General features: G+C 45.9%; 1 protein-coding gene across 2 annotated transcripts; it reads left to right on the forward strand.

Annotated features, from left to right (window-relative positions):
- Positions 1-217: 217 nt before the first annotated feature.
- LOC117406709 (calcipressin-1-like) lies at positions 218-21859 on the forward strand. Of its 2 annotated transcripts, none has more exons than XM_059029442.1 (4): positions 218-948; positions 19184-19357; positions 19784-19943; positions 20715-21859. In XM_059029442.1, exons 1-4 carry the CDS (start codon positions 808-810, stop codon positions 20882-20884), a joined length of 645 nt encoding a protein of 214 aa, XP_058885425.1. In that variant the 5' UTR covers positions 218-807; the 3' UTR covers positions 20885-21859. The 2 variants fall into 2 exon arrangements, with proteins under 2 accessions (XP_058885425.1, XP_033866874.1); XM_034010983.3 differs by lacking the exon at positions 218-948 and adding an exon at positions 17838-18435.
- Positions 21860-24495: the final 2636 nt, after the last annotated feature.

The raw sequence follows: 24495 nt of genomic DNA on the forward strand, positions 1-24495 counted from the left end.
TTGACGTTCCTCAGTGCTGGTCTATGTGAATAAATAACTTTTATTTTGTTAAATAAATACAATAATAATAATATAATAATTAACAATAACCAAGAACCATTTCCATTCAAATTATGTGCATGTATTTTTATAATTGCAAAAAATACTGCAAGAGTCCAAGGAACACAACCCCCCGTCCTTCGCCCCCCCCCCCGGACATCTATTTATTGTTGACGTTCCTCAGTTGGGTCTGTAATTAACCAGCAATCCCTATGCATGACAGAGCACCGGGTTTAGTTTAGTCTGAGTGCCTGCAGTGCGTCTAAAGCCACTCTGGTTTTGGAGAGTTGGAGAAGGGCACGTTATGCGGCGAGTTAGGAACAGAAGCCAGAACTAGCAGCAGCAGCAGCAGCAATAACAGCTGCTCCTCCCGTGTAACTGTCTTTAGAAGAGCAAGAGGAAGGGGCGGCAGAGATCCGGAAGCGTCTTTGTAGTGTGACTGATACCGTGCAGCTGCTTCGTCTCCCGGTCGCGGCCTCGCCTGTTAAAAAAACAGTCGCCACAGACACACCGAGAAGAGGACAGTCCTTTGATTTGAGACAGAAGCAGCAACAGCTCCCCTTCCACGGACTCAGCAGATCGATAGCGGAAGACAACAAAGACGACGAGGAAGGGGCCGCTAGTACGAGTAGCATTCACAAAGAACAAACGCCGAAAACCAGATTGGTTTGCTCACTGCGAATCCCAGTACGCACAGACGCCGGTGTCGCGTTGTTGGTACCACATCGGCAGCAGAAACAGCGTGGGAAAGCCCTCAATAACCCGTGCATGCAACAAGAAGCAGCAGCGGGGCAGCAGACGGAAGAGGCCGGCGATTCGAAGATGGTTGATGTGCATTTTACCGATCTGCCGAATGCACTGATTGCGTGCAAGGTGGACGAGAACATCTTCACTGACCGTCAGTGCAAGGTACGGTTCAAAATCGAAGCGTTTGCAATATAAATATTATTATACTGTAAATGCAACTGCAAAATATAGTTTAACGCAGTGTGACAAAACACTGGAGGGGTGGAGCCGGTTAGATTGAAAAGGCAGATAGGCTAAAAAAAAAAAAACAGGAGACTTCAGTCAAATTGAATACACAGACCGTAGGTGATTTACTCTTTAAAAAGAACAACAAAAATCTAAGTTGTATGACTTATATTGTAACACTTGAATGTATTTGTATTTGCTTGCGATTGTAAGTCGCCCTGGATAAGGGCGTCTGCTAAGAAATAAATAATAATAATAATAATAATAATAATAATAATAAGTTGCTGGTAAGATTATAGGCAATGCTTTGGGGGGCTGGCTCTGTCCCGTGTTTGTACCGCATTGGTGTCAGAGAGATCCCAGGCTCTGAGCTTGAGAGAGGAATCACATCACGTTACATTATTAACTGCAGTAAATTACACCACAGGCACACGAATGCCTTTCAATAGAAATAAGCGACTGTAGTTACCAAGGCATCAAAAGCCTGTAAGTGCCTCCACAGTTTTTCAAACGCACTTTCCCTTGACAAAGCTCTGTTAACATACCGAAACTTTGGGAAGCTGTCTCTTTGGGTAAAAAGCCTTTTCAGTTTCATACATGTATTTATTTAGAAATCCAGAATGTGAAGGGCTTGTGTAAGCAGAAAGGAAAGGTTCTCGTTCACTCCTGTTTTGCACCAGAGAGCAGATAGACAACCCTTTGAAGTCCACTTCCATTGAGAAAACCAAGAGGGGCAAACCTACTGTGTGTGATGAAACCAAGCCCTTGTGTTCAGAGTTTCGTGGGAGGGGTGTGGTGGAGAAATCGCTCCATTAGCATTACTGCCAGTTTTGGATATGCAGGACCAGGTGTGATGCTGTGTTTGTGGCCTGCCTAAAAAACACAAGGAGCTGGTCATGTCAAGGACATGTATATCATAAATCAGCGAAACTACATAGTCAAAATGACTGTAACATGCATGTTAAATGTGCCATTGTTTGTTCTCCCATACATTGTATTTAATTGTATTTCAGATGGTTAGAATGAGTATTTTACATTAAATATATTAGTTCATCCTTAACTATGAAACCGTGCTAAATTTAGAAATGAAAAAAAGAAACCCTTCTAAATCTACTAAGGTTTGAAGAGTGTAGCCTCTGTTGTTTACACCTGGGGTATTCACTAACATGCTGCAAAGCTACACATCAGTGTCCAAAAAACCCATTTACTGACACATTATTTCCGAAGTCTAATTTGTTTTGAATTTCAGTGTTTATTTTTCCTATGAGCTGGTGGAGGGCATGTGCTTTTGTAAGTCAAAAAAGATTGTCGTTCTAGTGAGTAATATCCTGATTATTGTAAATTGTGAAATACTTATGCAGGCTTGTTCCACCCACTTGTCACGCTAAGACAGTTCCTTTTTCATACATATAGGAGTGTTTTGGCAGCAAGGCTCAAGTTTGTCATTTTTTCCTGAGGGGGGAAAAACAAAATTAATTCTAGCTCTGCGTAGTTTTAGTACAGAGATTTATATCAATCTGTTATAATGACCGTTTCAGTAAAAAAAAAAATCAGAAATCCACTGGGTTAATGTAGCCAGAAAGCATAAAGAATTGAAGCTCCCACAGCTCTTATTGTGACTTGTCTGCTGTAAGAATTATACATACACGTGTCTTACCTGCAGGTTAGCATTCATCATGCAGGCCTGCAGTCTGGAATTTGGTCAAGTGTTAGCAAGCGGTTCCTTGCATCTCCAATTCCAGATTCACACGCAATCCAAGAAGCTCGTTGGAGCTCCTCCTCACAGTGCTTGTTTTACAGTGTTCTGGAAGCTCGTTGGAGCTCCTCTTCGCTGTGCTTATTTTACAGTGTTCTGGAAGCTTGTTGGAGCTCCTCTTCGCTGTGCTTGTTTTACAGTGTTCTGGAAGTTTGTTGGAGCTCCTCTTCGCTGTGCTTGTTTTACAGTGTTCTGGAAGCTCGTTGGAGCTCCTCTTCGCTGTGCTTGTTTTACAGTGTTCTGGAAGCTCGTTGGAGCTCCTCTTCGCTGTGCTTGTTTTACAGTGTTCTGGAAGCTCGTTGGAGCTCCTCTTCGCTGTGCTTGTTTTACAGTGTTCTGGAAGCTCGTTGGAGCTCCTCTTCGCTGTGCTTGTTTTACAGTGTTCTGGAAGCTTGTTGGAGCTCCTCTTCGCTGTGCTTGTTTTACAGTGTTCTGGAAGCTCGTTGGAGCTCCTCTTCGCTGTGCTTGTTTTACAGTGTTCTGGAAGCTCGCTGGAGCTCCTCTTCGCTGTGCTTGTTTTACAGTGTTCTGGAAGCTCGCTGGAGCTCCTCTTCGCTGTGCTTGTTTTACAGTGTTCTGGAAGCTCGTTGGAGCTCCTCTTCGCTGTGCTTGTTTTACAGTGTTCTGGAAGCTCGTTGGAGCTCCTCTTCGCTGTGCTTGTTTTACAGTGTTCTGGAAGCTCGTTGGTGTTCCTCTTCGCTGTGCTTGTTTTACAGTGTTCTGGAAGCTCGCTGGAGCTCCTCTTCGCTGTGCTTGTTTTACAGTGTTCTGGAAGCTCGCTGGAGCTCCTCTTCGCTGTGCTTGTTTTACAGTGTTCTGGAAGCTCGCTGGAGCTCCTCTTCGCTGTGCTTGTTTTACAGTGTTCTGGAAGCTCGCTGGAGCTCCTCCTCGCAGTGCTTGTTTTACAGTGTTCTGGAAGCTCGTTGGAGCTCCTCTTCGCTGTGCTTGTTTTACAGTGTTCTGGAAGCTCGCTGGAGCTCCTCTTCGCTGTACTTGTTTTACAGTGTTCTGGAAGCTCGTTGGAGCTCCTCTTCGCTGTGCTTGTTTTACAGTGTTCTGGAAGCTCGCTGGAGCTCCTCTTCGCTGTGCTTGTTTTACAGTGTTCTGGAAGCTCGCTGGAGCTCCTCTTCGCTGTGCTTGTTTTACAGTGTTCTGGAAGCTCGTTGGAGCTCCTCTTCGCTGTGCTTGTTTTACAGTGTTCTGGAAGCTCGTTGGTGTTCCTCTTCGCTGTGCTTGTTTTACAGTGTTCTGGAAGCTCGCTGGAGCTCCTCTTCGCTGTGCTTGTTTTACAGTGTTCTGGAAGCTCGCTGGAGCTCCTCTTCGCTGTGCTTGTTTTACAGTGTTCTGGAAGCTCGTTGGAGCTCCTCTTCGCTGTGCTTGTTTTACAGTGTTCTGGAAGCTCGCTGGAGCTCCTCCTCGCAGTGCTTGTTTTACAGTGTTCTGGAAGCTTGTTGGAGCTCCTCTTCGCTGTGCTTGTTTTACAGTGTTCTGGAAGCTCGTTGGAGCTCCTCTTCGCTGTGCTTGTTTTACAGTGTTCTGGAAGCTTGTTGGAGCTCCTCTTCGCTGTGCTTGTTTTACAGTGTTCTGGAAGCTTGTTGGAGCTCCTCTTCGCTGTGTTTGTTTTACAGTGTTCTGGAAGCTCGTTGGAGCTCCTCTTCGCTGTGCTTGTTTTACAGTGTTCTGGAAGCTCGTTGGAGCTCCTCTTCGCTGTGCTTATTTTACAGTGTTCTGGAAGCTTGTTGGAGCTCCTCTTCGCTGTGCTTGTTTTACAGTGTTCTGGAAGCTCGTTGGAGCTCCTCTTCGCTGTGCTTCTTTTACAGTGTTCTGGAAGCTTGTTGGAGCTCCTCTTCGCTGTGTTTGTTTTACAGTGTTCTGGAAGCTCGTTGGAGCTCCTCTTCGCTGTGCTTGTTTTACAGTGTTCTGGAAGCTCGTTGGAGCTCCTCTTCGCTGTGCTTGTTTTACAGTGTTCTGGAAGCTCGCTGGAGCTCCTCCTCGCAGTGCTTGTTTTACAGTGTTCTGGAAGCTCGTTGGAGCTCCTCTTCGCTGTGCTTGTTTTACAGTGTTCTGGAAGCTTGTTGGAGCTCCTCTTCGCTGTGCTTGTTTTACAGTGTTCTGGAAGCTTGTTGGAGCTCCTCCTCGCAGTGCTTGTTTTACAGTGTTCTGGAAGCTCGTTGGAGCTCCTCTTCGCTGTGCTTGTTTTACAGTGTTCTGGAAGCTCGCTGGAGCTCCTCCTCGCAGTGCTTGTTTTACAGTGTTCTGGAAGCTCGCTGGAGCTCCTCTTCGCTGTGCTTGTTTTACAGTGTTCTGGAAGCTCGTTGGAGCTCCTCCTCGCAGTGCTTGTTTTACAGTGTTCTGGAAGCTCGCTGGAGCTCCTCTTCGCTGTGCTTGTTTTACAGTGTTCTGGAAGCTCGCTGGAGCTCCTCTTCGCTGTGCTTGTTTTACAGTGTTCTGGAAGCTCGTTGGAGCTCCTCTTCGCTGTGCTTGTTTTACAGTGTTCTGGAAGCTTGTTGGAGCTCCTCTTCGCTGTGCTTGTTTTACAGTGTTCTGGACCAGCAGGTTATAGTTACAAAAAACAATTTAAAAAATCACAGTTTATGGTTGTTTTTGAGTTGTTTTAATTGAATATGTTTTTGTTTCGTACATTTTATATGTTAAACAAGTTTCAAAAGGAAAATGCTGAAACGTTGAATTCAACTCCCTGGTGATGTAATTGATTGACCTCAAATGGAAAACTTGAGTACCAGTACATTGCAAAAGCATTTGGGATGCATTTCTCACATTGTAGCTCCATGATTGAGTTGCAGAGACCTACTGTACAATGTGCAACACAGTCACGCTTTAACAGAAATAAACGCACCAGAATATAATGCTGACGTCAAACCCAGTTGGTTTCCGATCTGTATGAAAATGATACTGAACCGTTTCTGCTGGCAAAGCAAAAGGCTTAGTGCTCGTGAGAGCAACAAAGAAGAAAATGGCTTTCTGTCAGTAACGGATCATTTGTAAATACTCTCTCAGTAACGGATCATTTGTCAATACTCTCTCAGTAACGGATCATTTGTAAATACTCTCTCAGTAACGGATCATTTGTAAATATTGGATTGCACAATGAAGTCATGCCTTGCTTCTTGCTTGTACCTGCCAGTGGAGGAGTATACAGTATTTGACTCCATTGCACTCCTTTTGCTTACACAGCAGTGTTGTGTTGGAGCGGGGAGGCTTGTTTGTCCAGTAGGGTTGGCAATGAGCTGGATACACTCCAGGAAGCTCAGGGCAACAGAAACACGGTATCTCAGTTCTGTTCTCCACTTGGTTCGATTTAGTTTTTCAGAGTAGCAACAACTATCGTATGAATTAGGGGTGTAACGACCCCCTAATGTCACGATCCAGATCTGTGTCGCGACGTGCAGGTCGGTCCGATCTGTATCGCGACGTGCAGGTCGGTCCGATCTGTGTCGCGATGTGCAGGTTACTGGAGTAGGATCCTGCTCCCTGGAGTTGAGCAGAGAGAAACCAGTACCATACACACTCGCATGCACTACTGCATGTTCATTCTCATCACCTTGCTACTCCAAGCTTCTAGTGTTTAGATCAGCTGCTGTTCAGATGACTTGAATAGACCCCTCCAGGTTCCAGTGGGGATATTGATCTGCCTGCTGTGCTGTATGTCATGTCCCTCCCCAAAGCATGACCTCTACAGAACGAAGTGCAAAGCCGGACAGCATGCAGAATAAATGTTTCATGATATCACTGCCCTGAAGGAAATGACTAATGCCGTCGTCTTCACCCAGTAATGTATTTACATGCGTCTTCTTTCCACCAGATACCAGGAATCTGAGGACTGGGCTGAACTGCTTGTTCCTCTTTTTCCTGCATGTCACTCGCTCCGGGATACAGAGGATTAAGAGATTTTTCCACAATGACTGAGCAGTACGAGGGTCAGGGGAAAATAAGAGAGGATGTGGGAGCTGGGAATGTTGAGTGTTTACTGTTCTGAGTTAGAGATTTGAACACATTAAAACAGGGATCAGTGGGTTAACCTGTGGGCTTGGGAACTGGGAGATTTGTTGTTGTTGTTAAGAACATAAGAAAGTTTACAAACGAGAGGAGACCATTCGGCCCATCTTGCTCGTTTAGTTGCTAATAGCTTATTGATCCCAGAATCTCATCAAGCAGATTCTTGAAGGATCCCAGGGTGTCAGCTTCAACAACATTACTGGGGAGTTGGTTCCAGACTCCCACAATTCTCTGTGTAAAAAAAAAATGCCTCCTATTTCTGTTCTGAATGCCCCTTTATCTAATCTCCATGTGTGACCCCTGGTCCTTGTTTCTTTTTTCAGGTTGAAAAAGTCCCATGGGTCGACATTGTGAATACCTTTTAGAATTTTGAATGCTTGAATCATATCACTGCGTAGTCTTCTTTGTTAAAGACTGAACAGATTTAATTCTTTGAGACAGTCTGCATACGACATGCCTTTTAAACCCGGGATAATTATGGTCGCTCTTCTTTGCACTCTTTCTAGAGCAGCAGTATCCTTTTTGTAACAAGGTGACCCGAACTGAAAACAGTATTCTACATGAGGTCTTACTAATGCATTGTAAAATTTTAACATTACTTCCATTAATTTAAGTTGTTGTTGATTTATTTGTTAGAGGCCTTTATCCAAGGCAACCTTACAGGTGTTCCAGGGTTACAATGCAAAAATCAATATTTGAAATAGTGTAGTTTACAGTAAAGACAAATTATACTACTAAAGTACTATATGAAATAAGATGCAGCAAGTTAGGATTACAGCAGTTTAATCTACAGTGAATGATAGTCCAGTAACATGGTGCTGAGGTCAGGTGAGTACAGTGCAAACCAAGAGGGGTGGATCAAGAGATCTACAAGTGCAGTCTAAACAGGGGAGACTTGAGGAGGCGGCGAGAAGCAGTGATTAACCTGTGGTACTATCAGGATCTGACTCTGAAAAACATGCAGCGCTGGTCTCAAGATTGATATCCTAGTTGAATAAATATTTATTTTAAACATTGTACAACTGAAAAAAAAAACCCTGTACTGTAAGAGCAGGGTGTAGCACAGCTGAATAAACTCCGTCCCCAGCCCCGGGATATGGAATGCAGACGGGACAGCTGAGCATAGAGTGGAAATTCCTTCCTGTAAGGCAGGTGGAAATGTTGTGTGCTTTGCGCAGGGAGTGCGATGTTCCCGTCATTGAGCCAGCCTTGTGCAACACCGATCACAAAGACAGTCACAGGGCCTTTCATTCCAGCACAGAGACAAGCCTGGGCCTCCACTAAACAAAACACATCTGTCTTCTGCACACTTCCCTGTAGTGCCCCAGAGCCAGGCCACTTGCAGTAAGGCCTGTTCACACTTGGTTCATTGGTGCTGTTTATATAATATATAGAGATAGGTGTGTGTGTGTGTGTGTGTGTGTGTGTAATATATATATATAGATAGATAGATATGAATGTTCCAACCAAATTAGTCCTCCACAGGGTTTGTGTTAATCAAACTGAACTGGTCTTGGTACAGGGTGACAGTTAATAAGACTTATTTCCATTCCTGCGCTGCAAACTGAGTTTGGTTAGTCAGTTGAAGTGTAATGCGAAAGCAAAATCAGTTCAGAAAAACAGACGTGAAACAAGCAGTGCTCCCTGCTGAGTGAGTCCTTCTGCTCTGAAGTGTGTTAAGTGAATTGGAATGGCAGTTTTTACCATGCACTTCCAAGCAGCTGAACTGTTGAGCCATCCGGTGCGTGCAGACTCCAGGAGCGGGGACGTTTCCATTCTCCACACTCTCAAAGCCAGGCCTCTCAGAGACGAGAATCAAGACGGGCAATTCCACTCTGGACTTCACAAGTAGTTTTTTTTAAGAGACTCTCTCTCTCTCTCTCTCTCTCTCTCGCTCTCTCTCTCTCTCTCTCCTCTCTCTCCTCTCTCTCTCTCTCTCTCTCTCTCTCTCTCTCTCTCTCTCTCTCCTGCGCTAAAGCATCAATATTGCCGGAAATGTTTTCGTAAATTGCAATGTAATACCAGCGAGTCTGATTATGTAATGGAAACACTGTTACTGTAATCTAAACTCTGTGTCTAATGACTCATAGAAAGAATCTGCCTGCACTGATGTAGGGTCGGCAGCAATGTGCTTTGATGTAGGGTCGGCAGCAATGTGCTCCACTTACTGTAGAATAGGGGTGTAAGATACGATGTGCATCACGGTATGCAGCTACAGTACTGGATGTGTCACGGTACATGTGATGGTCCTTAGACTACCTTAGACATAATAAGATCAAATGATCATCTAACAATGGTCTGTTTTGTTAAACTCAAATGAAATGTGGGAGAGTGTATTCATAGCATCTATAAAACACACGTCCTCGTCATTCAAGAAGCATTGGGTGAACTGCAATGAGCTCTGTTGTGCTTTTGCTCTTGTACCACGATGCAAACGCTACAGACCTGCAGGAGTGAAGAGGTTAATGTAATCAATAAATACAGCAACAATCAATCGAGTATCAATCGAGTGTTGTTTTAACCTGCCTCTGTGTGAAGGCTTGCCGGAGGAGGCTCGCTTGTTTTAACCTGCCTCTGTGTGAAGGCTTGCCGGAGGAGGCTCGCTTGTTTTAACCTGCCTGTGTGTGAAGGCTTGCCGGAGGAGGCTCGCTTGTTTTAACCTGCCTGTGTGTGAAGGCTTGCCGGAGGAGGCTCGCTTGTTTTAATCTGCCTGTGTGTGAAGGCTTGCCGGAGGAGGCTCGCTTGTTTTAACTTGCCTGTGTGTGAAGGCTTGCCGGAGGAGGCTCGCTTGTTTTAACCTGCCTCTGTGTGAAGGCTTGCCGGAGGAGGCTCGCTTGTTTTAACTTGCCTCTGTGTGAAGGCTTGCCGGAGGAGGCTCGCTTGTTTTAACCTGCCTCTGTGTGAAGGCTTGCCGGAGGAGGCTCGCTTGTTTTAACCTGCCTCTGTGTGAAGGCTTGCTGGAGGAGGCACGCTTGTTCTATCTTGCTTTTTGATGATAGCATTTCCTCAATAGATGTATAATAATAGGAAATGAATAAATCAATTCCAATTCCAACTATAGTTGTGTTGCTTATTGCTTTTGTATTATTCTGCACTTCCACAAATCTCTCCCTGTCTTCTGCGGATACAGCTTTAAATCTGCAGGCCGCTGTTTTGTTTTGGTACAGACAGTGTTTTGCAATGTTAAGTGCTGGTAGTAGAGTTTTTTTTAAAAAATTGAGATTAGCAGTTTTATCATCAACCTTATTATACACGGGCAGTCTTGCTATACATGGGTCTCGCGCCGCCAGTGTGTAGAGCAACACTGTAAAACACTGATGTTTATAGCCAATATGTGAACTGAACCCATTAGAATTCCAATGTAAACCATCACCTCCTTGTTTTCCCTGCTTAGTTCTGCAGGAGTTCTTCGGTGCTGTGTAGAAACCCGAGCTGCTGGTTCCTGTGTGCATGCTTACAGCAGTGAGGGACAGGCTTTGTGAGCTGCTGGTTCCTGTGTGCATGCTTACTGCAGTGAGGGACAGGCTCTGTGAGCTGCTGGTTCCTGTGTGCATGCTTACTGCAGTGAGGGACAGGCTCTGTGAGCTGCTGGTTCCTGTGTGCATGCTTACTACAGTGAGAGACAGGCTCTGTGAGCTGCTGGTTCCTGTGTGCATGCTTACTGCAGTGAGGGACAGGCTCTGTGAGCTGCTGGTTCCTGTGTGCATGCTTACTGCAGTGAGGGACAGGCTCTGTGAGCTGCTGGTTCCTGTGTGCATGCTTACTGCAGTGAGGGACAGGCTCTGTGAGCTGCTGGTTCCTGTGTGCATGCTTACTGCAGTGAGGGACAGGCTCTGTGAGCTGCTGGTTCCTGTGTGCATGCTTACTGCAGAGAGGGATTGGCTCTGGCTGGTGCCTGCTGCTAGTGATCATTGAGGTGCATAAATGTATTGCAACAAACAGACCTGTGCAAACAGCACTATTGTTTCACTGGCGACTCTGCAGTGCACAGATAAACCGAATCATTTGTTTTCTGTTTGTGTGTCCCTGCCTTGTGTTTCTGCGTGCTTGTCTGTGTATGTGTCTGTATTTGCTGAGTGATTCTCTTGCCCTTTGCCCTGCAGTAAGTAGATATCTGTCTGTACATACTCCTCCTGGGAAAACAGTTTTGCATGTCATTAGCATTGTAAATGATCTTTTTTTTCCATATTGACACTGCAGCTATTTCCAAACACTAACGTCTATATTATTTAGCATGGCTTGTTTAAGCTGATTACATTGTTCCAGGCATGTGTCATCTGTTACTCCCATTAGAGGTTTTAGCTGACAAAAGTAGTTAAAATTCAAATAGATTTTATTGGCATGACAAGTCATACAAGTATTGTCAAAGACAATGTAGTAAATGTACAGAAATATTGAATATGTATATATATATATATATATATATATATATATATATATATATATATATGTAACAGTACTAATGTTGAAAGGCCTCTGCTCTGCACTTCCAGTGTTGCAATATTATTATACTGTGCAGAAGATTCAGCTGCCTTTCTTTTCAGTTTTTCTTCATCTCCTTTCATCACTGAAACACGTTTTTGTCTGCAGCCTGACAGAGTGTTTTTCTCTCTACGTTTGTTTTGCACAGTGGAGGATGCACTATGTCTCTGATTCAGTCTCTCCACTGACTGTCGTACTGGTTACAGAGTCCAGCCTCTCTGGGCTTCCAGTTTCATTTGTGTCTGCCTGTTTCATTTTTTGGTCACGAAGGAAAAGTTAACAAGAGTAGTGTAGGCCCCTGTGTACAGCACTACTCATTGGTAGTGTGTGCTGGACAGAACGTCAGAATGCAAGATTTCCACTAGTTTTGTATGCGGATTGTATTTCCTTCTACATCGCAGATAAGATGTCCAGGATATTCATGTTGTCAGCACAGCTGCTCCTATAGGGTGATGGACTGCAAGGACAGGTTCTCTTGATTTTTCAGCCACAGTTGAAGGAAGAGACAGGTCTGTTTTTCATGTCCTTTTCCAGCATGTTTCTACAGGTTTTTTTTCCATTGAGTTTTGTCGGGGCCTTGTCAGAGTGCTGTACACCCCCCTTTGTAAAGAGACAACAAGGCCTTACCCCACATTCGAATTCTCTTAAAGCTAATAAACACTTTCAGTGTGTGGAAGGTACTGTTTCCGCTCCTCTGCACTGTTTTGCGGGCCAGTGAAGTGTGGCGGCTGGCCTTTGGGTTTTCCAATAGCCTGTGGCTTTTCACTAGTAACCGTCTGTATGTTTTCAGTACAGGAGTCCTAAAGGCAATTGGGGATTCATAAGACATTCACTTTTGAAAGGCTGCCTGCAATTTGGCCTTTTCTATAAGGTCAAGTGGCTGTCCATTGTCCATTTGCATTTTAAACAGCTGAATACCAGCTGGCTACATGAAGTAATTAGGAAGGTTCCTGACCAACAAGCAGCCAGCTTCATGACCCTTGAGCTTCTGCCAGCCGGTGAACGCTGGAGGCTAAAGCAGTCCAGTCCTGCTGCAGGCTGTGTGTGAGGAGACCCAGGGGAAGCTGCAGGCTGTGTGTGAGGAGACCCTGAGCCAGCCTGCTGTGGACAGGCTCTGATACAGACTGCCAGAGAGCACAGGAGGAACGCTGGCCTGCCTCGCTTATAACTTTAAACCTCCCGCAGCAACGTGGACCTGGATTGGAAAACAAGAAACCTGGTAATAAGAGGAACGCTTTGACAAGAAGTTGCAGTCCATGTCCGTCATAGCTCTGTAAACTGATGAAGGCACTAGCAGGGATGTTTGTTTGTTTGTTAGCTCAGCTTAGTTTCTATTGTGATTGTTATGATCTTGTGTAGAGTAAGAGAGCTACTTTTAATCTGCTCCTCCTAACTGCCTGTGTGCAGTCCAGAGGTCAGTAACCCTCGCCTGTGTTTGGGATATTATTATTATTATTATTATTATTATTATTATTATTATTATTATTTATTTCTTAGCAGACGCCCTTATCCAGGGCGACTTACAATCGTAAGCAAATACATTTCAAGTGTTACAATACAAGTAACACAATAAGAGCAAGAAATACAATAACTTTTGTTGAAGCAAAGTACAAGTGTGACAAACCACAATTCAATAATACAGCAGATAATAGTGATAGTTACATCAGGATATGATTAAATAGTGATAGTTACATCAGGATTTGATTAAATACAAAATACTACAGGTTAAACACTTGGCAGATTACAGTATTCTGAAGTATAGGATTAAATACAGTAAAATAGGGGGCAGATAAGAGCAAAATAAAGCACATTTAAATGAAGGGTGATAGTGTCCCAGGATACAAACAGAGGAGTTCTACAGGTGCTGTTTGAAGAGGTGAGTCTTAAGGAGGCGCCGGAATGTGGTCAGGGACTGGGCAGTCCTGACATCTGTAGGAAGGTCATTCCACCACTGCGGAGCAAGGGTAGAGAAGGAGCGGGCTCTGGAGGCAGGGGAGCGTAGCGGAGGTAGAGCCAGTCTTCTAGTGCAGGCGGAGCGGAGAGGTCGAGTGGGGGTGTAGGGAGAGATGAGGGTCTGGAGGTAGCTGGGTGCAGTCTGGTCAAGGCATCTGTAGGCTAGTACAAGAGTCTTGAACTGGATGCGAGCGGTGATCGGGAGCCAGTGGAGCGAGCGGAGTAGTGGAGTAGCGTGGGCGAAGCGAGGCAGAGAGAACACCAGGCGGGCAGCAGAGTTCTGGATGAGCTGGAGCGGACGGGTGACGGACGCAGGGAGGCCAGCCAGGAGGGAGTTGCAGTAGTCTAGGCGGGAGAGTACCAGGGCCTGGACCAGGAGCTGGGTAGCGTAGTTGGTGAGGAAGGGTCGGATTCTTCGGATGTTGCTCAGGAAGAATCGGCAAGTGCATGCCAGAGTGGAGATGTGCTGGGAATAAGAGAGGCAGGGGTCCAGGGTGACTCCGAGGTTCTTAGCGGAGGAAGAGGGAGAGAGTGTGGTAGATTCCAGAGGAACAGAGATAGAGAGATTAGAGGAGGGGGAGGAGGAGGGAAAGAAAAGGAGGTCAGATTTAGAGAGGTTGAGTTTGAGGTGATGCGAGTGCATCCAGGAGGAAATAGCAGGCAGACATGTAGAGATACGGGAGGAGATGGTGGAGTCAGAGGTGGGGAAGGAGAGGAAAATCTGAGCATCATCAGCATAGAAATGGTATGAGAAACCATAGGATGCGATGAGGGGGCCCAGGGAGTGGGTGTAGAGAGAGAACAGGAGAGGACCCAAGACTGACCCTTGGGGGACTCAAGTTAAGAGAGGGTGAGGTGTGGAGGTTGCTCCACGCCAGGTTACCTGGTAAGTGCGGTTGGAGAGGTAAGAGGAGAACCAGGCCAGAGCAGTGCCAGAGATCCCCAGGTCAGCGAGAGATGATAGTAGAATAGAGTGATCAACAGTGTCAAAGGCAGCAGAGAGGTCGAGGAGAATTAGGACAGAGGAGAGAGAGGCAGCTCGGGCACACTTAAGTGAGTTGGTGACAGACAGGAGGGCGGTTTCAGTGGAGTGAGCAGAGCGGAAGCCAGATTGGAGAGGCTACTGATTAGAAAAGGGTTTGTATCTGAAAATATTAACGGACACATACTCCTGTACATTCTCCAGTGTCATTTTATTTTGTTGTTGTTGATCGTTCGTTCTGTTAGATCTTTTCTTTTTTCTCTATTTTTGTATATAGTTCACTTTTCTGTATCTGTATTCTGATGTGCCCTCTTCTCTCTGCCCTGGGACTGGGATGAAGTAAAGCATGTCAGACACAGTCTGTAGAGACTCTCTCTGTCTCTGTGCGCACTGCTGCAGATACTGGACTGCGTTACAGGCAGGTCGATCGCTTCACCAGGACTCCCCTTTGTACCCTCTCTCTGATCAGATGCTCTAAAGCCTAATCCCAGCATACACTCACAAAAACAGTTTTATAAGGAAACGTTCCGGGGAAACGTTTTCAGGATACATTTGTAAGCGACACGAGATTGTGACCCCCAAACTCAAAGTGGAGGAAAGCTTTTAATTCTAAGGAGTGGTGCAACTCCGATTCTACCTTCTACAGAAATGGCCAGAGTACATGTCAATTAAAATGTGCACGTCCGCAGCTTTCCGGAGAACGTTCTCCAAGTAGACGCCAGTCTACTCCAGGGAGAACAAGGAGTGATCCGCACAGCTCAGGACACACGGTCTCTGGAAGCACGCTTCCTTTTAAATGTTCAATATTAACAGCAAAGGACTGACCCCATTTTTATAGCTTGCCATTTTTTGTAGACAAACATTTCTCATTTCCATTATAGTACATTAATTACAGCAGGGATGGAAATAAGACTCCCATTACATAGCAGTTTGATCCGTTCCTGGCTTTACAATGAGTTTAATAAAGCACACCTGAGCTTGTTACCTATACCAAGCATGTGTTAAACCCTGGAATCGGTGAAACTGCTGTGCGATAGTCTAGATCAGTAATAAAGAATAAAGACATTTCATTGTGTGAGTGGCACGGATGTTCTATGAAGGTTTGTTAGAGTGACCTGGTGGTTCTTGGAACAGTGAGCCTCATGAGTAGGACTTGGTTTATGCACAAGGTTACAGGCTGAGTTTAATGTGGATGTAAGCCATGTACACACACACAGCACGTTCTTCTTTGCTGACTTGATTTCCACTTTTGCTCAGATATCTGAAGCATGACTCTGCGTTTTGATGGTGTTTATTTTTCCGTTGTGGAAATTTAGGTAAATGCTAAAAATGTACAGTAAGTTAAGTACCGTTCTTTCGTTCCAAGATAAAACCCAAACTGTCAGGGGCTCCTGAGTGGCGCATCCGGTAACAGCACTCCGCGTGGAGTGCAGGATGCACCCTATAGCCTGAAGGTCGCCGGTTTGAGTCCAGGCTATTCCACTGCTGACCATGACTGAGAGCTTCCAGGGAACCAGGGTGTCCTTGGCTCACCATGCACCAGACACCCCTTTAGACTGGCAGGGCACCTGCAGGCTTGCCTGTAAGCTGCCCAGAGCTGTGTTGTCCTCCAACTCTGTAGGCAGGCCTGCAGAGTGAAAAGAAGCAGTCGGCTGACGGCACACGGAGGACAGCGTGTGTTCGTCTTTGCCGCTCCCGAGTCAGTGCAGGGGTGGTAGCGGTGAGCTGAGCCTAAAATACAATTGGACATTTCAAATTGGGAGAAAAATGGGGTAAAATCAATTGCCAATTACTACATTTTTGTAAAAATTAAAAAATTAAAAAAACTGTTATTGCTGCTCACCTTGAATGCCTCTCACTCTAGTCTAGTTGTATGGACATGGACAAGATCAATAAAGTATCATTCTTCAAGTGAAAATGAATACATCAATATATATATTTCTATGAATCTTCTATGCGTAAACTGGCAGGCTAAATTCAACCATAATCCTATCCGTTGTTGTTTTATTATTATTATTTAGACCAATTTAGTTTTAAGTACCCACAAGGAGGGAAACGCTGACAAAGCCTACCTTAGGAGGACACAGGCCAAGTCCCTTTAATGTTTAAACAGATATTTCAAATATAAAAATGCAGCAGTATTTCCTTTAGCTCCTGTAACTTTCATTACTGTATTATTGGGTTGATCATGTGCGTGTGTGCGTGTGTGTGTGCATGCTGTCTCTGTGTGTGTGTGTGTGTGCTGTCTCTGTGCATGCATGTGCTTTTTCTGTGTGTGTGTGTGCTGTCTCTGTGTGCATGCATGCATGTGTGTGTGTGTGTGTGCTGTCTCTGTGTGCTTTGTGTGTGCTGTCTCTGTGTGTGCATGTGTGTGTGCTGTCTCTGTGTGTGTGTGTGTGCTGTCTCTGTAGCAATGAACTTAGCATGCTGTTTATCCCAGCTGTGGAAAGTCTGCTGAGCCAGGAGAGAAGCAGGTCACAGCAGTTGCTTTTTTAAAGCTGCATTTGTGAGGGAGGGGGAGGTTTAATCAGCTGATTGTCAGATTCCTGAGAGGGGGAGTCAGTCCTGTGCTTCATGAAAACTCTACAGACTGGACACTGTAGTTACTTTTTGCTCTTTTAGTGTTTCTTGCACTGTCAGACTTTCCATGTTCAGCTGCCAAGGCCCTGCATCAAGGCACACACACACACACACACACACACACACATGTTTACATTCACACGGGGGATGGTTTTTTCCATTTCAGATTTGGAACCATTCTGTTTCTATACCATTGCATGCACAGTGCACCGATGTTGCTTCTGCTTTATCTGAATTGTCATGACTGACATCAAATAACAGATAAAGTAAGAGCTGCTTATAAAAGGAAAGGTATGTGCAACCACTGTGACCACTTCAATGCTTTCTACTGACACAAGCTGTGCACAAACGCACTGCAGTGATACACTGTGTTAGTGCTGTACGTTATTCTGGGTGCAGCGCTGCAGTGATACACTGTGTTAGTGCTATACGTTATTCTGGGTGCAGCGCTGCAGTAATACACTGTGTTAGTGCTATACGTTATCCTGGGTGCAGCGCTGCAGTGATACACTGTGTTAGTGCTGTACGTTATTCTGGTTGCAACACTGCAGTAATACACACCTGATGTCGCCATACAATAAACTTCCCAGCACCTTTTTCGCACAGTGATTCCGTATCCCTCCGCATAGTGATTCAGTATCCCTAATGTTCAAGGCTGTGCTGATCCATGCCCCTCTGTAGCACTAGGCACAGTTAGATGCTGTGTCATCTCTGCACAGAGATAGTCACGCAGGCCTGTGTGTATTCCAGTGTGTACACGTGCCAACACAATATATATATCTTCACAGAGAGAGAGAGAGAAAGAGAGGTGAGTGTAATTAGCACTCATGGAAACTATGCTGCTGGGCCGTTGATAACGCAGCTGTCACTCTGCAAACTTCAGCTGATTTACTTTTTCCACTTTCAGCAGCAAAAATGAAGAGAGGAGTGGAGTAGAGCTGTCATTAACGGGTGTGGAGAAGGTGATGTCACCTTTTTTCCAGCTGGTCTTTCTTTTCTGTCTCTGCCTCTCTTGAGGGCTCAGCTAGTGAGGGAGGGGAGGTTAAGGTTCATTGGAGAAACACTTGTCCTGCCCCCTGGCAGGGCCGGCCCTCTTTGTTCAGTGGAAAAGGGGCCGGGCCGGCTGGTGGAGTTATAAAGAACAGCAGCTCTGAACTGGCCTCTAGAAACAGGGAACCTGAGGATAGATCGCTCCAGCTGGGCTGTGTCAACATTCCTGTACAAACAGAGGCTTGTGGAAGACAAACCTGACTCATAGGGTTTTGGAGCTGTTTTTAATTTTATCTTTAGAGCTAGATGAAAGCTGCAGAACTGTGGTTCCATTTGAGTTCCTCTGCAGCCCAGTGAACCAGGCTGAGCAGTCTTAGAAAACTGCTTTGCTTCATTTCAGACTGCCAGGCTTGGTTGGGTTCAGTGAGAGCTGTGCCCGGGTTGGGATCCTGTAAAGAAAGAGCTTAGGCTTTGCCAGCACTGTTTGAAGCAGTGACAGATTTGTTTAAGTCAACCTTTGCCGGTCTCTGCTGCTTCCTGAAGCTGGTGTTCCAGCCTCACTGTCTGGAGAGCCGGCATGCACCTGAAAACCCTGAAGAGAAGCCGCTTCTTCCTGATTGCCTCCCTGGCAGATCACGACGTCTTCTACAGACCCGATGTCAGGGTAAGAGCATCAGGGCAGAGAGGGAGAGGGCTCAGTGGCAACTGCTTTTGAAGTTGGTGTGATTCCAGCCATGGCATATTTATGGTTGGAAGTTTGGAAGTCTATAATCCATGCTAACAGTAAAGACTTGTGCTTTATGCTGTTTAACAAAGTGATCGTATGCACTTTCTAGAGAAACAAAGCAAAGTTAGTTCCTCAGGAGGGCATGCTCCTGTTTACTGCCTGCCTCGACTGGAACGTAAGCTTTCTGCAAGGAGCCTCACCACTGAATCCGATCCAGAGCCAGCCCCACCCATCCTCTTTGACCCTCACCCATACTCTCTGACCCTAGACATGCCCTCCGACCCTGCCCGAGATGGGCTGCGTACAGACTCTCTGTTTTACACACATGAACGAACTGTCCTCTTTTAGGGCTGAAACATCCGAGTCAATCGCCTTTCTGAAATGTAGGTGTTCTGGCTGGAGCTTTGATCATCCAGCAGGTTGCTGTAAACGGAGGCACTTCAAACTCTAGTAGTGAATTCAGAATCTGTGGGGCTGATTGTAGTTGTTCAGTGTTGGGGCTATTTCCAGCACAGCGATTTCACTTCAAACAGTTTCCTTGGAACGTCATCTCTCTTGAAGTGCATTCAGATCTCTTCTCTTTTTAACTAGGTTTTGGGCTGCTTTTTGTGCCGCTTGTATCGAATGGAGAATCTCAAATCCATATTTTGTTTTTAACTCCGGTTGCGTGCTTTCTCTCCCGCAGGCGGGCTTCGAGGCTCTGTTCCGTTCCTTCGACTGCGACGCCACCTTCCAGTTCTTCAAGAGCTTCCGCCGCGTCCGAATCAACTTCAGCGACGCCGTGACGGCCGCCGAGGCCAGAGTGACTCTGCACAAGAGCGACTTCAACGGGAAGGAGATGCGCCTCTACTTCGCCCAGGTGAGCAGCACTGCTTCCACTGCCACTGGGGGTGCTTTCAGCATAGTAGCCTGCACAGCAAACTAGGCGCACACAGCTAAATCAGCTGGACACACTGAAGCTTAGCCAAGCCTTTGCTCTCGGTAGCAGAGAGCCATCTCCTTAATTGTATACAGCAGGTACAGCCTCTGCTACAGACAAACATAGACTCAGCCTTGCCGAGACACCAGCTCCCCCTTGTGTAATAAATAAGTGAAGGTCTGGAGACCAGTGTAGTGCTCTAGACTAACATCCTGCAAGGCATGTGTGCATTCATCCTTGACACTACAGCTCCTACACAGCAGAGTAAGGCAGCCTCAGGGAGTGCAATACCATTGCCAGGGCTGTGCGATTGCCAGGGCTGTGCGATCGGTTCAGGGTTCCTGAGATGTCTCTTTCTCTCCGCAGTCTCTGCACATCGGGAACTCCCGACTGGAGCCCCCCAAACCAGACAAGCAGTTCCTGATCTCCCCCCCGGCCTCGCCCCCGGTGGGCTGGGAGCAGGCGAAGGACGCCACCCCAGCGATTAACTACGACCTGCTCTGTGCCATTGCCAAGCTGGGCCCAGGTGAGTCACTGTCCCTACATCTAACCCTCCATCTCCTCCTGTCTATCTCTCTGTCCTCTTCTCCACTTTGAGTCATTGCTGGTGCTGTGCCTGCCTGCCTGCCTGCCTGCTTGCCTGCCTGCTCTATCTGTAGCGCTGTTCACATGTCTACAGCCAGCCCCCAATGTTTTATCAGCAGGCTTTATCCTTGGCTAGGTCTGAAAACCTTCCAGTTCAAAAGACACCAGTGCTGTTACAATCTAGCAACACACAGTCCCAGAGAAGCAAACAGGCAGCAGTTAGCTGCTACTGCCATTTAGTGGTGGCAACCTGTCACGATTCCTAGCCAGAGATAAAAGCCTGCTGTAAAAACACTGGGGGCTGGCTTGCTGTCTCACGGTACAGACATGTGACTTACACAATACTCCTAAAGAACAGTGATTTCATAAAGGATTTCAATATCATTTGTTTTTAAATTTTTATAGATTTATATAGTATAGTGAGATCACTATCTGATTCGTACATCAACACCAAATCATTACACAGTCCATACAAGGTGCTGCTGAGGTATTGATCCCCAATAGAAGGCTTCACTGGCATTGAACCAGACTTGTGAGAGTGATCTAAAGAGCAGCAGATGTCAGCACAGCCAGCCTCTAACTCTGTCGACCCAGCCTGCAGGATTTGTAGTCCATGTTCAGATCGCTGGTTGGGTTTTAGGGCTGCAGTATTTAGAGGGACTGCTGTTTTAGATCATGGAGAGTGACCCTTTGCTTTCTGTTGGCTGCGCAGGTGATAAGTACGAGCTGCACGCGGGGACCCCGACCACGCCCAGCGTCGTCGTACACGTGTGCGAGAGTGAGCACGAGAGCTCGGGAGGGGAGGACGAGGAGCAACGGCGAGCGAGGCCTCGTATCGTCCAGACACGCCGACCCGAGTACACGCCCCACCCCCTGCACTGAGCCCCGACCAGGCAGCAGCTTCACCTTTTATTAAAGGAGCGCAGGGACCTGTGTGGCCAGTCTGGAGGCATCACCAGCCTTCCCTCAGCCCCTGCTGCAGAGAACCCCTCCTCCTGGGGTGTTTGAGTGCAGCCAGAGCCGGGACTGACAGACCCGTCTCATTGTTGTTATTGGGGTCTGTCTTAGTTGTATTCATTTCCTTTCTGTGATTGGTCAAGATGCAGGAGAAAGTGGAGCATGACTTTGTGGTTCTTGCATGGCTGCCACAGCACAGAAGATGAGACCTTCAGGATGAAAAATCTGAGGACCGTGTGTGTGTTTTGTACTGGAAAGGGCTTCCTTTGAAATCCTCTTTGGGTTTTGTTATTAGGAAGTTTTAAGCCTGCCAGTGTGTGTGTGTGTGTGTGTGTTTCTTTTTATATTTGTTATACTCTTCATTGTTTTTCTGGTCAACCTATTTTTTTGGCATTGTTGACATCGTAAGGATAGATAGATAGATAGACAGACAAATATATGATTGCTTCTTGAGGCGAGTTGCTTCTTGAAAGTGCTGAAAGGGGTTTGCTGTTGATTGTTTTGTATTTTTTGGTATCTCTGGCTGGGGTTGTGCTCAGCATACTGACCCATTCTCCTACTGTGACTACACTGTGGAGGCACACTAGACCGGTTTTCGGACTCCGTTCAGGTATATGCATCTGCACCTGTCTGTCCTGCCCTTCGTTTCCTGTCATAAACACTAATTGTATTCAAAGATGTAATCTGAAAAGTGGTTGCTATAAAAATAGTTTGATTGTTTAATGCACCAGTAGCATTTGTGTTTTTGTCATTTGTGCCTGGAATGTCAAAAGCACACCATGGTAGGAGTGTATGTTACATATCAGCATTGCAGGTTCATCACCATTGTAGTTTGCTCATTTATTAACATTTTTATATGATTTACTATTATTAAACACACCCAGGTGGCTGTCTGTTGTATTTCTTCTGACCTATGTTTCTATCTTTGGCAAGTCTATGAGTTGTTTCATTGAATCAGGGAGCCAGGGGGAGGCGGTACTGCTTGGTATTCTCCTGTAGCTTTCACAGTTCATGCATTTGACCCACACACACCCTGCTAATAAGATATATCACTACAAGAGATTACAACAGAAGACTACCAGACACCAACAACCTCCATATATCAAACCCAAATAAGGGATGTGTTTCCTTATCAGTAACTTTCCAGCAGCTTGCCTTTCCATTGAGAACTTATAACATTCAAAAAAGGAAACACACAGACAAAGCACAGCAGCATGAGGCATAGAGAACATTGCAAAAACAACACCTCATCCACCAACCGCATAACATCGTCACTAAGGAACATCTGTGATGGGTTTGTACAGTCTCTCTGCACCAAACGCCGCTCTCAGCGATCACACTGGTCTATAGAGCTGCTGTGGGTTTGTACAGTCTCTGCACCAAACACAGCTCTCAGTGATCACACTGGTCTATAGAGCTGCTGTGGGTTTGTACAGTCTCTCTGCACCAAACACAGCTCTCAGCGATCACACTGGTCTATAGAGCTGCTGTGGGTTTGTACAGTCTCTCTACACCAAACGCAGCTCTCAGCGATCACACTGGTCTATAGAGCTGCTGTGGGTTTGTACAGTCTCTCTACACCAAACGCAGCTCTCAGCGATCACACTGGTCTATAGAGCTGCTGTGGGTTTGTACAGTCTCTCTACACCAAACACAGCTCTCAGTGATCACAATGGTCTATAGAGCTGCTGTGAGTTTGTACAGTCTCTCTACACCAAACGCAGCTCTCAGTGATCACACTGGTCTATAGAGCTGCTGTGGGTTTGTACAGTCTCTCTACACCAAACACAGCTCTCAGTGATCACACTGGTCTATAGAGCTGCTGTGGGTTTGTACAGTCTCTCTGCACCAAACACAGCTCTCAGCGATCGTACTGGTCTATAGAGCTGCTGTGGGTTTGTACAGTCTCTCTACACCAAACGCAGCTCTCAGCGATCGCACTGGTCTATAGAGCTGCTGTGGGTTTGTACAGTCTCTCTACACCAAACACAGCTCTCAGCGATCACACTGGTCTATAGAGCTGCTGTGGGTTTGTACAGTCTCTCTACACCAAACGCAGCTCTCAGCGATCACACTGGTCTATAGAGCTGCTGTGGGTTTGTACAGTCTCTCTGCACCAAACGCAGCTCTCAGCGATCGTACTGGTCTATAGAGCTGCTGTGGGTTTGTACAGTCTCTCTGCACCAAACACAGCTCTCAGCGATCGTACTGGTCTATAGAGCTGCTATGGGTTTGTACAGTCTCTCTGCACCAAACACAGCTCTCAGCGATCGTACTGGTCTATAGAGCTGCTGTGGGTTTGTACAGTCTCTCTGCACCAAACACAGCTCTCAGCGATCGTACTGGTCTATAGAGCTGCTGTGGGTTTGTACAGTCTCTCTGCACCAAACACAGCTGTCAGCGATCACACTGGTCTGATTGTCAGGGTTTTTTTTATTAGCCACAAGTACTTGAAGTGAATTCCTCTTCATACCTTGCTGACTTGAACAGCACATCAGTAATAACAGGTGTGTGTGTGTCCTGTTCACTGGACAGTGAAGCCACAGTGCAGTATTACTGCAGCCTTGCCTGCTGTTTCAAACTAGGTCCCTGAGCTATGCCATTGCAAAGAGTTTTTCTTAGTCTGTTTTGAGAAATGAAATGTACAGTGAATTCTGCACTTGCAATTCACTATCTTTCTTTTTAATATTTTACTGTGCTCATTTGTTTCAACTAGTCTATTTGATTTGTATTATTTTATTATAAGATAGCTTTCAAATTGAGTATAAATTATTGCTGTATTAGCTTTGACTACAAGAGAGAGCCAGGGCCTCCCTGAAGAAGCTTTTATTTAATTTTTCTTTTATGAAACAGGTGGATTTTTACTCAAGGTGGATATGCCAAAACAAAGCACATCTTAAACCTACAGAATACTCATATAGAAATGAATGTACATCCATAGAGATACTAAGTATTAATACCTGTATAATTAAAAACAAACCCTTCTTTCCATTCTCATAAGAGCAGCCCTGAAGCAGTGCTGTTATTGCTACATCATAGTAATACTTATGCTATGAAGAGCCAGGCACCCAGTGTGAGTATTAAAAACTACGAGGCTTGAGTGTGCGAGGTCACCAACCTCAAGATGGAAAAAGACATGTGGGAGCCAAAAATAAAAGCTCTTCTTGTAGAGCAGACAGCGGTGGGTGTGGAGAGCTTATCGTAAGTCTTTCAGCAGGGCATGGCGTCTTCTGTGTAGTGTGAACTGAGGCCAGCTGACACATTCTCATTGACCACAGAGGGAGAGTCGAGTGTGTTTCATGTTTACATCCCGAGCTCCAGCACAGCTCATAACGATGCAGTGCTAATCAAGCGGGAAGGAGATGGTCAGCCCTTGCAGCTGTAACTGGATTCAGGCAATGGGAATCAGCTACAATGCCAGCAGTGTGTTATTTCTGATAAACAGAGTACACGGAAGGCTGGACTATGGAAAACTGTCGCAAGCGGACAAATGGAATCCGGTTTTAGTGTAAAACTAAACCAGACTGCTGGAGTGC

The sequence above is a fragment of the Acipenser ruthenus genome, chromosome 8, assembly GCF_902713425.1.
Source record: "Acipenser ruthenus chromosome 8, fAciRut3.2 maternal haplotype, whole genome shotgun sequence".
In the NCBI taxonomy this organism is placed as follows: domain Eukaryota; kingdom Metazoa; phylum Chordata; class Actinopteri; order Acipenseriformes; family Acipenseridae; genus Acipenser; species Acipenser ruthenus.